This window comes from Pogonomyrmex barbatus, unplaced genomic scaffold (assembly GCF_055798465.1).
Source record: "Pogonomyrmex barbatus isolate J1 unplaced genomic scaffold, ASM5579846v1 scaffold10, whole genome shotgun sequence".
Taxonomy (NCBI): Eukaryota; Metazoa; Arthropoda; class Insecta; order Hymenoptera; family Formicidae; genus Pogonomyrmex; species Pogonomyrmex barbatus.
In genome coordinates, this window is record NW_028297099.1 from 954,306 (window position 1) to 967,919 (window position 13,614).

Here is a 13,614-nt window from a genome sequence, read left to right on the forward strand (position 1 = left end):
TCGATTGTCGTGCCGAAGTTTCTTTAAATTCGATCGGAAACAATAGGGGAAGCATGCAGGATACATCGTTATATGTTTTATTTATTTAACCGTTTGAGTCCCAAGCAGCGCGATCGCGCTGTTGAGATTTTATGTCGAGAAAAACCCAGCACATTTCGAGCATTGTGGACAACTGACGGTGCATTACCGATTGTCGAAGTCGCGCGGTCAGATTCACTGACACAAATACATCACACAGCTCCTTTTAATGTAAATAGTACATTTTACAATAGGTAGAATAATACTATAATAATGCAATAATAATACATTACAAAATAAAAATTTTTATTTCATTGTTATCTCCTCAACAATTTTTATCGAACAAAATTTGAAATATTTATAAATTTACAGTACGCATATGTAATAATACAGATGTATTTTATAAAAGCGCTATCGCGCCGCTTGGTATTTCTCGACATAAAATAAAACAAGCGCCATCGCGCTGCTTGGGTCTTTTCGTACTCATTTAGAAAAAGCGCGGTTGCGCTGTTTGGGATTCTTCGACAGTGTTTTTTTCAATACCCCCTGGGACTCAAACGGTTAAAAATTGCGTAAATTAATTAATTAGCTAAATTAATTATCATTCAGATATTTCATTCTTTCTTCGTTATTTAGTCATTTTTATTACAATGACACGGTGGCGTTTATATCAGAATTTTATTTTTTTCTCTCGCATCAGTCTTGTCTTTTAAAGATAACATGTGAAAAACGCATAAGCATGTAAAGTATATGCCATTAAATAACACTTTGCGTGTGTATCGATATATCCGCGAGGAAAGGTGATATCGCAGATATTCAAGCATTAAATCGTTTGAGTATATAAATCTTTTTTTTATCGCGTGAAACTTTGTAGAATTATTGCATCACAATAGAAGTAAAGGGTGTCTCTCTCTCTCTCTCTCTCTCTCTCTCTCTCTCTCTCTCTCTCTCTCTCTCTCTCTCTCTCTCTCTCTCTCTCCTCTCGAAATACACATTGCGCGCGCGCAGGTATGTATGTACACAAATATATGTACAGATACAGTACCTATGTGAGTGTACCTATATATGCATGGCGGGCACGAAACGATCGGTATTGCATCGTGTACGTCGCGAATCGCTAAACTCAACATACCATCGAAGTCCTCAGCCATCGTAAACTTAATTAACGGGATTGATTAATAAGCAACAGTGGTATATAAGATTATATGATTTATTTCAATTTATAACAAACTTGCACAATTATTGATAATATGCATTTTGTGACAGCAAGTGTGTAAATATATATAATATATTATATACATATATATATATATATATATATATATATATATATATATATAATATAATATATATGCACAAATACGTATATACGTATATACTTGTACGTTTATATATTTATTTATATATATATATATATGCGAATATATATGTGGGCTCGCATTGTTATTTGTGCGTGTGCGTGTATTCAACGTAGTAAAAAAAATCAGTCTTACAATCAGTCTTACATCGCTAATTATTAAAGGCATTTTTATCCGCTTGTGACTATTTACAATCGTACGGAAACGGACAAAAGAAAACGTCGTGTAAGGTAATTGAGTTTTATTACGTATTATAGGACTGCTACGTATCGTATTAGTTTGCTGATAACAATACAAAATCAACGCAAATAATTAATGCGCCGCACTCACATTGTAAAAACTAGCAACAACGAATGAAGGCACATATTGAGAAATCTCTCGATGTATCATATATTATATTTAAAGAATGTACTTTCGCAATGCATACATATAGATTAAAATAAACGTACTGGTTATATTAAAATGTTTAATTAATTTTTTCTTTTTTTAAACATATGTCGCATTTAGACATATAAATCCAACACACATATATCTTTTTAAATATATATTTTTTTCATATACAAAATGTCTCATTTTGATCTATAGAAGAGTAAAAATATGATATATCTTATGAAAGGTTGTATTAAAGGAATTAAAAGAAAAAAATCGAATGCGTAATTTATCAAGATAAAGTAAGATAAAGAGGATGTACAGTTTATAATCTCAATACGATTAGTTCTACGTAAAATATCTTCTATATCAAAATGAGACATATTTTTTATTTTGTTGATTTTCAAAAATTACCTCCTTTGTTCTCCATACTCTAACTCTTAGAGATCTTTCACATTATTCGGATTACTTTATAGAAAGTGCTTTATAGAAATTTGATCACAATTTGATATATATTTATCAAACTGTGATATATATATAGATATATATATACATATATTCCTCTGTAAATATATATTCTCACTATTAAAATTCTATTGCAATAAATTATGGAATGACTTACATGTACTGAGGTAGATATATTTAAGGAACCTTTGGTCTGGTCTATATTCTAGGAGGAGAGGTAAAGCATCGATGAAGTATAAAAATAATTATCAATTCTTGATCCTGCTTGTCCATTCATTTTACACGCACCTTCAGTATATCCAAAGAATTTGAATGAAACAATATTCCACAACATGTTTTTAATTACACGTAGCGTTTATTGTATTTCCTAAATATATAAAAAATAAAGATCAATAAAGTCATGAAATTTTAAAACGTTAAACGTAACAACTTTGCAAAATTATTATGTTCAAAAATTAAATATATATGTTAAAGATCAAAAGAATGATTGCACGCTTCAAAGACTGTTGAATAAATGCAAAAATTAATTTTTTTCACATATTTTCAATATGTAATACAGAAAAAAATAATAAGTACAAAAAATTTATTGTTTTCTTTAATCGCAAATCGAAGCTTCCTCGATACTTTTCCAGTGTTTTTAGTATTTCAATCAGATATATATAAATGTATACATATATGTATTGAAATTTCAGTTCATCTGCTTTTGTATGTGTTTTATCAGTCTTTTGCTAATGAACACAGAATTCATATGAGGTAATTCGTTATTATCATTGTTATTAGTATATTTATTGAGCATTATTGCAAATGGAGTTATGCTCAATAATAATGATGATATACGATGATGATTATATGATATTGCTATAATAATGATATATGATGATGATTATATGATGATTATATGCTATAATGAAAATTACTAACAAAAATTAATTCTAGATAACAAAAGTCAATTAATAAAAATCGTTATTTACAAAATACTATTAATTATTAATACAAAGTGCATGTATTAATAATACAAGTTAAACGAAATCTCGTAATTATATTCAAGATAAGACTCTTTATTTCCTGTTACACTGACATATAAAGAAATGATAATGGCGGGATATTGTACTTTGCTGCAATAATACGATCGCGATTCATGATCTGTAATACTAGATTTGTAACAAATTCATAGAAATATGAATTTTGCATTAGTAAAGCGATTTTTCAATGAAATCAAAAGATTTGAATTATCATGCTGATTCTAATTTTAAAATCAGCATGATAATTCAAATCTTTTGATTTCATTGAAAAATCGCTTTACTAACAAATCAGTACAAAATCTCAGGTACGCAAACAAGTAACAAACGCAAGTAACAAATTTTCAGGGTACATGATATCACGTGATATCACCTGAAAATATTTTTATTATTATTGCGTCTTATTATTATTATAGAATTCCGCCACTATATCATTTCATAAATTTTATATCATTTCGTTAATAATAATCGAAACATTACTGTTATATGCATGTGAAAAAATTGCAATCACTATAAATAATATATCGCACACAAATGAATATGTCCCATAACAAGAATATTTCTAAAAAATACGTATATCGTATGATAATCGTATCGTATCGATAAGTTTGTTTATTCTAGTTTAATAAAAATAATAATAAAATTTTGAACTTCATAAAATTTTAAAATACTTATATTCGTATACATCTATCTTTTCTTTTCTTTTGTACTATTATTGTATCTTGTAAAGCTTCAAAAATGATTGTTGATTGATATTTTTTATGTAAATTATTATCTTATTGGTTTGCAGCAATACGCGTTAAATTTTAGAATTTTAGAATCGATCGATTTTTAGGCTCGAATATATCTTATGATAACATTAGAAAATCATGAATAACGTTAATAAATTTGCAATAATTAACAGTTTTTTTGTTATTTTTTTTTTTTTTTTTTAGATAAAAATATGTATTATGATTATTTTAATTTATTGTTTCAGATAATTCACACACATTCGAATATTGCAGATCGATTTAATTGCGTCTGCATTAATCTTTGTTCTACTAACGGACCCTGCCGATATAATCTGACGACAAATTATTAGTAGAAATCAAATAAAATCATTTCGTATATACGTACTATATGTATAAATGAAATAAACTCAGATTATCTCGCTTTAGATATTTTGCTTTTTTTCTTTTACATGCACTGAAATCGCGCTAGAGAAAATTTGAAAAAGACAATCGGTAAAATATCTAAACCAAGATCATTTTGAGATAGCTTACCACAATTCCTTTGTATATCTTATCGCTCTCGCTTATTGGATCGCAAAAGTTAGCTGTAATCGCGGTCGCTGTTATCCAGCTCGCTCGTTTCCTGGATCTCTTTCTTAATCGGGGTCGGTGCACTGGACGATGGTACTACAGCCGAAACGTCGGATTTACGACTCACCGACAGATCTTCCACTTGATCGTCCAAGTCCTGCTGCTGCTGCTGCTGCTGCTGCTGCTGCTGCTTTTGCTTAGCACAGCGTATCACCGGATCACTCGAGCTGCAACGAGTCGGCATCGAGTCCGGTATAGAGTCGTGATCTTGCTGAGAGATTCCCTTTGATCCCTTCGCGTAAGCCTCAAAAGCCACCGAGGTGCCGCTCGTCCCGACCAGATTCTCCGCGATATTACCTCCGCTGCTGTTCTCGTTCTCGTTTTCGGCTGCGACACTTCTGCCGATGCTATAAAGGCTGCCGTTCACGTTGGCGCCAATATTGTGCGAGTAAGCGGTCGCATTTCCTCCGTTGCTTGCCCCCGAACGCTTCATCGGCCGCGATGTCTGAATACCGAGCTTCTTCACCTTATCATAGAGCGTACGCGACGGGACGCCATATTTACGGGCCGCCTGAACCGCGCTCATGCCATTACTTACCGCTGCAATCGCCGCGGTGATATCGTCCCGGGTGTACTGCTTGTAGCGCTTCCATTCGGGTTTCGGTGCGACGCAATCCGCAATACCTATATCGATAAATTAATTTTACTATTCCATTTTATTATTCCAGATCTAATAAGATAATTCATTAATAATATTAATTTTATTTGGTAATTAATTTTAATTTTGTTAATCAATCTGTTAATGAATCTAAGGATCTTAGATAGAAAGATAGTTGAGATAAAAAGTTTGTTTGATGAGATATGAAAAGTTATGTAACACGTCTAAATACTTATATATATATATATATATATATATATATGGAAAAAGTTTATGAAATTATAAATCGAGCTCTCTTAACAGAGAGTAAAGATTTTGCTAGTTTGCTATTGCCCTGAATTGCAATATCCACTCTTTGTCGTGATAAATTTTATATTAAATACATAAGATAGGAACAAATCAATATTAATTAATACAGGAAAAGCAATTTTTCATTCTCGTGTGATTGTTCGGCAATAGCCTGTTTACCTTGTTTATACGCGGTATCTCTTCTAACGCTACCAACTCCTGCCGATCTTTTTTCGCACAATTCGGGAGAAAAATTGTTCAGATTCCGTGTTTGCAGATAGTGAGAATAGATAATTGGAAACTGTTCTTTTAGATAATAATATGACCAGATCATTGATTGCGTGATATTTGACTCGTTAGCGCTACCTGACTTGGTGTCCACGACTGGATATGACTGCGGTGGTGATCGTTTCTCGCTTTCATCGGTGTACTGAGCGTCGGCGAACGGCGGACTGTGGGGCCTCTCGCCGTGGGCCAGATCGTTGTTGCGGCGACTTTCATTGTCATTCGTAGATCCATTGCTGTTCGTGTTGCGAAAATTCACCGATTCGTGGTTATCCGTTCGCAAGAGTGGTATAGCTTGCGAGTTGTCGGCGTGAGTTTGACCGAGCACCGTACGTAGTATAGGCGTATCATTGCTCATTAACATTGCCGATTGTTGCAGCAACTTTTGGCGTTTGAACGACGGGAACTCGTAGCCGTTGTCGTAGCCGCTCAGGGTGGCGGAGGAGAGCGAGGTCGGCTGATGACTCGCGCCGGAATGCAGGGATAGCGGCAGCGGCCACCCCGAGCTCGCGAGGCGACTCGGTTCGAGCGGAGTGAGTGGTTTGTCGTAAAGAGAATAGCAGACACTGGTGGAATTCGGCGGTGACGGGTGGTCGCTGCTGTGAGCCGCGCCGGTGCTGGTGCTAATGTTCGGCGGCGGTGACGTATCTCGCGCCACGTCGCTGCAACTCCCGTGCTCGTTCACTAATCCCTTCACCTTCAGCGTCTCCGCGACCTTTAGCAGACCGCTCAAATCTTTATGCGCCACGTTCACTTCGCCGCGATACATATATTGCAATATCGCTTTCAATTCTCCAAAATTGACATCCTTCAACACGACTATCGGATGCTTGCATGTCAGTTCGCTGAAGAGAGTACGGAAGTAGGAAGAGCAAGCGGCCAGAACGATTTTATGACATTTAACTGTTAGGCCACTATCGACAGCAAGGGTGCAATCGGTGAATGATTCGTTCTGTAGCAGTTCGTCAACAACATTCAAGAGATTTGAACGATGATTGTTCCATCGAAGGCAATATTGTTGGGATGAAGTAGTCATGGCGTCTATTCGTGATGATGATTGTTCCTGTTATCCGTAGGTTTATCCGTAAGTCCTGTAGGAACAAGCACACTCCTGATCAGAGAGCAACGTAGTTGATGTAACTCGGACAAGCGACAAAATAGAAATGCGGCTCGCCATGCGATTCTCCCCACTATAATACTTCGTGTTAATAAACGTAAAATAATCGTGACGAATGATTCATTTGAAAGCTATCTTTCCAAAATAATATCGAAAGTTGCCAAGCGGTATCTAATTTACTAAATGTCAAGTTTGTTTAACGATAAGGGCTCACAGTAGGAAGCAAAGAATTTCTCCAAATATGCATAAGTGTTTGCTGTCATGCATTTTTTCCGTCATACCCATGCAATGTGACGTGATTTCGCTCCGTCGTTAAAGATAAAACTGAAAAACTTTACCTGACTTCAATTTTCATCTTTAACGCATAAATATTCGTTACATTGAAAAATTTACATCATACAAAGAATCTACATTTTTACCTTCCACTTTTTAGCTTCTAACTCTATCATTATTAGCGAATTATTTCTTTCGTCTTTAATATAGTCCAAATTTTAAAGACTCTTTGAGAGTAAAAGTAGAGAATTAAAATTGTGCTAAATATTTATGTATATTGTAATATCTATAGATATTAGATAATAAATATGATATTTCTCTCTTTTTCTCTCTCTTTCCCCCCCCCTCCCCTCTCTATCAGGTTCAAATCGAAATGGAAAAATCCATGTTTTAAGAGAATCACCTTCTGAATAATTTGATATGCGAATAATAATAATTAACTGTTAATAGATGCCTACGGTGAAACATTTATATATCTCGTGCTTTTGCCATTTCTGCTAATTTATTTTAATTAGAAATTCGAATTCATCCCGAGGCTATTTTCGAGACTTGCATTTGCCTAGTCAAGATTAGATGTCCCAAAGTTTGAAAGCGATTAGGGCAAGAGATAACTATAAACCTAAGATAGAAAACGCGACGGTCACAACGATAAAAATACGATAAGAACTTTAGAAATTATTGCAAAATATAGATAAAATGAACATTCTGTTGTAAAGAATATTAAGATATTAATAAATTTTCTTTAGTTTTTCCAACAATTATATTTTATTATATTCAACATATGAATAAAAGTTTTCCATCACAATAAAGCCTCTTGTATTAATTATTTTAGAATATTACTGAAACAATTATTAGTAGAAATAATTAATTAATTAATTAATTAATTAATGCGTATTATATTACGATATAATTATATCGAGTTATCATATAATGCTATATAAAATTGTATTAAATGGAAGAAATTGTAGAACGTGTAATGCGATCCGCGCAAATGTAATCCCTAATAATTCCTGCACGTGACTCTTGCTATTTCTCCGAAATTTCGAATCATCGATTATCATTTGATTAATATTTTTCGTGCATGTTTTAAATCTAGAAGTATCTGCACTTGGAATGGTTTGGTTTGAAAATCGTCTTCGAGAAAACCATCGACATTTCTTTAACCCTTTCTATTCATCTTTTCGCTTAGCACGTAAAGATTTCAAAGCAAAGCATGACAAATCTAATAAACTCCTACAAATCTAGCTATTTCTATTATCCATTTTTCATTATAAGCTTCCTTCTTATTTTAAGTTAAAATCAAAGGCTAAACTGTTAACTAAGCTTACAAACACAATTGTCTATGTTGTTTTACAAGTTATTTTTACAAATTATTTTCACGTTAATTTCATATTCTCTTTTACTGTAAATATGTTTAAAAATATTTTCACAGCATTTAACTAAAGTCGCACAAGCATCGAAGATAAATTTACAATGCTTCTTATTTTAAATAATTTTACAAAAATAATTAAAAAAGATTTAGATTCGGGTGAAGGTTTTATGTTGGGTAAATATAAAAAATATTTATCTAGATATCTCGTTTTTTTCCCATTTTTACATTACCTTATTCTGTAAATGATTGTGAGATAATGAGAACAAATGAAACGATCGATGTTTGGCTGGGGGAGAGAATCATATCACGAGGGGAAGCTAGTCGATATCTGCATTTCGTAGGGTGAGTCACGCACTTTCACCGACTTCCATATTTGTCCGATTGACCGGTCGTCCCAATGAAAATTCAAGAACAAGCGAAACGATAAGAAAGAGATAAGTGTGACCGCTGCATACGTGGAAGCGTTGATCTCTAATGAATTAGTTTTGACGTTTTAATCTGGTCGACCTACGAATCATCCTCGACCAATCTACTCGTCACGTCTAAATTGAAAAGCTCAAGGCAAAAAAAGCTCAAGATAAAAGAAAACGTTAGCGGTGGCGCAATCTCGAATCGGAAGTGAAAAAACAAACGTTTTCGCAGACAGAGACGTGTATAAGAAATGTGCAAAGATATTAATAAAATTAGTGATAAAATAGGCAAAGAATGAAATGTGAACATCTATCTTAGCTGAATTACAAATTATCTTAGCTGAATTACAAATGTTATTTATGTCGGTAAAGCGAAAGAGTTTGCCTCACACAAACTCTGAATACTTTTTTATGTATTTCTCGCTATGAATTGTTCAATCAGCTTTGACGTGACATTTACGTCACATTTGTTATATATATGTAGCAACTACATGTTAAATTAGAGAAAATTATTTAACGCTATATACACAAACACAAATACACCTTGTTACATCTCAAGCGAAAAGCAGATTAGTTTCGTGTCATCGTTAAAGACGAAAGAAAAAGAAGACATTCGTGTGCAAAAATGGGAAAGAAACGAGATATCTAGATAAATATATTTTTTATATTTTTTATCCAACATACAACCTTTACCTGAATCTAAATCTTTTTTATTCATTTTTGTAAAATTATTGTAAAAATAAGAAGCATTGTAAATTTAATGATCTTCGATGCGCGATCTAATTGTGCTTGTGCGACTTTACTTAAACGCTGTGAAAATAAACGGAGACCGACTGGACTTGAATTCGAGATCCCTCGCTTACAAACAAGACACTTAGTCTGCACGACCACGACGGCTCCTCTCTGTTAGGTGTTTATAATCCGAAATCTCTTTCATGATCGCTTACGGTCGTCTAATTCTTACAATATTGATAAACTCGAGCCGCACATAAGGACGCGATAGAAAGATAAAACGGCAAACACACATACACGCACACACATATATACAAATACTCTTATTTGACACTCCACCTTCCGCCCCCAAACCCTGATTGTACCGATGACGAAGACCATGCGCGCGAGCAAGAAAGTCGCACTTTTCTCCAAAGAGAAAAGATGGCCCTCCGGCGCATTGGAAACCTCACTCCCTGCCCGTCGAACGACCACTGACGCTTGCATCAGGCCGGATAGCGACTCCGGCACTATTCGGCGGTCGGTCGGTCGTATCGTGACAGTCGTTAGGGTAGCAAAGTTATGTATATGTGAGGTTTCTTTCTTTGTATAGTGCGTAGTTCCAATGGCGTAACCTTCAGTAAGGCCAAGATCACGGCCCACTCACGAGGGAAGTTCGATTCTAATAATTCTTTAATATAAGAAATAAATTAATGCAAATGAATCGAAGTGCGCGCCGGAAATTCATGAAAATGTCATCGGAGATTGTTATTGTCAAGTTCCGAGACGCGAACGTCGGAAGTTTCGAGGAAAATTCAAACTCTATGCGAATTATTAATCTCTTCTCGATCACGCACGAGTCAAAGTTAAAGAAAAATTTGGATTGAAGACAGAGAGATATCGCACACATACACACGTATACATGGAAATACATACAGTACATACTCTGGACTATAGATTTTCACGTACGAGCTGAAGAAGAATTGCATTAATTTCGTGTATTTAAGAAACTATTACTCCTTTATTACATTTCAAAATATTCAACAAGTTAGCCGTACTTTGTTGAAATCGTCGTTACTATTTTAATAATTAACAACTTTTTAGTACAGCTCAAGATGCTTGAATCTAAAAAAAATTTTTGAAAGACTCTGTTAAGAAAACTAAGAAATCTAAATACGTATTATTTTGCTTCCTAAATATTATGTATATTTCGCATATTCTTAAATAGAAAGCAAAGAGTTTGTAATATTTCTTACATTATTTATTATCTATTATAAATAAATCATAATGACGGACAATTTAGTTGTTTTCATGAATAATATCTTAATCAATATTGATCAGATTAAAAATGGAACAGAATTACTTCTAATGTATGTAAATTAGTCTAATACTTACGAGCATAGTTACGAGCTGATAAAATTAACAAGGTTAGTTTACTATAATATAGTTAACTATAATTGCATTAAGATTAAGCTAAAAACCAAATGAAGTATCGTAATAAGGTAATCAAATTCTAAAGAGTCGAATTTAAACGTTATGTTGTATCGCGTTGCGCGAGCGATTACGCACGCCAAGAAAAATATGTAAAAGTTACGCCATTGTGCGTGTATGCGTGTGTGATAGGGCGGAGCGCGGGTTTCGGCGCATCGCCACGTATGCGTACGCGTAACACACGCACTTATTCGCTTATGCTCGCGCTATCGCCCAATCACGCAGCTCCTAGGCCAATATCCTGCGGGATATATCACGCGCACGTACACGCACTCATAGACAAACAGACAGACACGGATAGACACGCACGCGAATGTGTGCGTATTTACATTTATACGCGGTGCGATGCATGGAAACCATTCCATGGTTTACACCCACGTTACTTCCCGCACGAAGGATACCATAGTGGTATCCAGTAATACATATATACGCATTGCGTGCGTGCGTGCGTGCATGCGTGCGTGCGTGAGCGTCAAGAAACGAGGGTAAAGTCGAAGGATCGGAGGCGAACCTCTAAAAAAAACTAGGGGGAATACCTTTAAACGTGTGTATACGTTTCTCAAAAATTGCGACCACGGCTAGGCCGTACGATGAACCCGGCAAGGTTCACTGCCGCGTGCGTGCGTGCGGGCATGTGTGCGTGCGTGCGTGCGTGCGTTCGTGCCTGCATGCGAGCGTGTATATATGCGTGTCATGCGTGTATGCTTGTATAATTTCGGCGCATACCCCTTGGCAACGGCATGTCGACATGGGTCTACGAAATAGTATTTCGACGAAATGGATAACGTTACCATGCGGGGGATGGAAATGACGTTCCCACTCGAATATCGTGAGAAAATCGCAAAGTTCTAGGAAAAAGGAAGTGAATAACGTAGAAATGGACAGGGCCGAGTGGAACGGCTCGTCATTAACAGATCCGTTAAACCCGAAATATCAAAAGTGGACAAACGCATATACATTATTAAAATAGATTAAATTAAGAAATAGGAAAAATTTTGAAAATACTTTTTTGTTATATATTCTCTTTATAAAGTATGTTTGATAATTGTGATATATTTCAAAAACTAATGTATTCTAATAGTATTCTACAATATGATGATAAAATTATAATTTAAATATTAGAATAATTATTTAAAATAAATTTTTTATTTTAATATCTACTTTTTTAAATAATTTTTATTATTAAAAAAACAGATACAAAAATTTATTTATTATTATTACATATCGCATTATATATCGCGATACAAAAGGGATGATATTAATAAATCTCAAACGACGAAAAGAGATATTTTGCGATTGTAATATAAAATATTCATATGATATTTTGAGTGTCGGAAATGAAAATCTCAAGTATAAAATTTTTCATAATTTTCTTTCTCTCTATTACCTTCCACATATTTTCAGATTTTTTTGTTCTGTACAGACATGGAAAAGATAAATTGTTTATAAAAAAATGTAGCAATGTAATAAAGAAATAACGATATTTTAGAAATAGACTCGTCTATTTCTTGTTCTAGAAGTGGAAAGAGCAATAAAACTAAACAATTCGGTATGAGAAGAAAATAACGCTTACTTTGAAACAATATAATTTTTTTTATTTAAACTTCTCCGCTTTCCGATGTGGATAAGATATGAGCAATTTATCTTTCTTAGATTTTTCTGGTTTATCATAAACCGCGTGCAACCGAGCGAAGATAGTCGAAAAAATATGCAGCTTCCTCTTATCTTATAAATGTGCCTAAAAACGAAGGAAAGAGCAACGATAAAGCGGACGTTAGTCGAAGAAAAATCTTTTTCTACAGCCATGCGTGCGAGAGGGAGGGATATGCGTATGTATATGTGTGCGCGAGTATTATATATATATATATATATATATATGCGTGTATGTGAGTATGTGATGCGTGCAACGGGCGTTTCCTCGATGAAATGATGATTTCGTAAAGGTGACCGGGACGATGAAGAAAGTTAAAGCGCGCACGCGAGAGAGAAAGAGAGAGAGATAAAGAGGGGATAAGAGAGAGGGGGGGGGAAAGGAGAAAGAGAAGAAATGCACGATGGTAAGGTGAATCTTTGTCCTGTTGCGCCATCAAAAAATTCTACCTACAATCGGAGATAGGGCAGGCAGATGCATAGGGGCTATGACAACAACTAGTGTATAAGCGAGTAGGTTGATTGCCGCAGGGTGCGTCTTTCATATTTCGTACCGTGACGCATCCCACGGTCGCGTTATGATATTTATATAACCGCGCGGTGCGGTCTGCCATAAACGAGTTTTCCTGCGAATCGATTTTGTACGACGTCATTAGAAAATTGACTTGTAATGCGCGTATAATGATCCTTTCTCTTAATGATCATGGACCTCGAATTCTTTGAGATAACGAGAAAGTTTTACGATTCACTATGCAAATTTATACTTTCTCATTTTTTATGTCCAAATGTGTTTTAAAAAATTTAAAATTTTATTTTTATAACGATAAGC

The 13,614-nt window shown here is 34.6% G+C and overlaps 1 protein-coding gene across 3 annotated transcripts; it reads right to left on the reverse strand.

Moving 5' to 3' along the window:
- Positions 1-1,300: 1,300 nt before the first annotated feature.
- On the reverse strand, positions 1,301-10,356 carry LOC148937853 (uncharacterized). 3 transcript variants are annotated; one of them, XM_089070726.1, is made up of 3 exons: positions 10,005-10,356; positions 5,657-6,852; positions 1,304-5,214 (listed from the first exon to the last, which is right to left on the reverse strand). In XM_089070726.1, the coding sequence occupies exons 2-3, from the start codon at positions 6,795-6,797 to the stop codon at positions 4,541-4,543; spliced, it is 1,815 nt and encodes a 604-aa protein (XP_088926852.1). In that variant the 5' UTR covers positions 6,798-6,852; positions 10,005-10,356; the 3' UTR covers positions 1,304-4,540. The 3 variants fall into 3 exon arrangements, with proteins under 3 accessions (XP_088926854.1, XP_088926852.1, XP_088926853.1); XM_089070727.1 differs by having other exon boundaries at positions 1,379-5,214; positions 5,843-6,852; positions 10,005-10,353; XM_089070728.1 differs by lacking the exon at positions 10,005-10,356 and having other exon boundaries at positions 1,301-5,214; positions 5,657-6,823.
- Positions 10,357-13,614: the final 3,258 nt, after the last annotated feature.

Excerpts from the sequence above, each read along its gene's own strand:
- LOC148937853 (XM_089070728.1), bottom strand. The coding sequence starts at position 6,797 with ATGACTACTTCATCCCAACAATATTGCCTTCGATGGAACAATCATCGT. Across the intron at positions 5,215-5,656 it reads AGATACCGCGTATAAACAAG|GTATTGCGGATTGCGTCGCA; the intron begins GTAAACAGGCTA and ends TTATCGATATAG.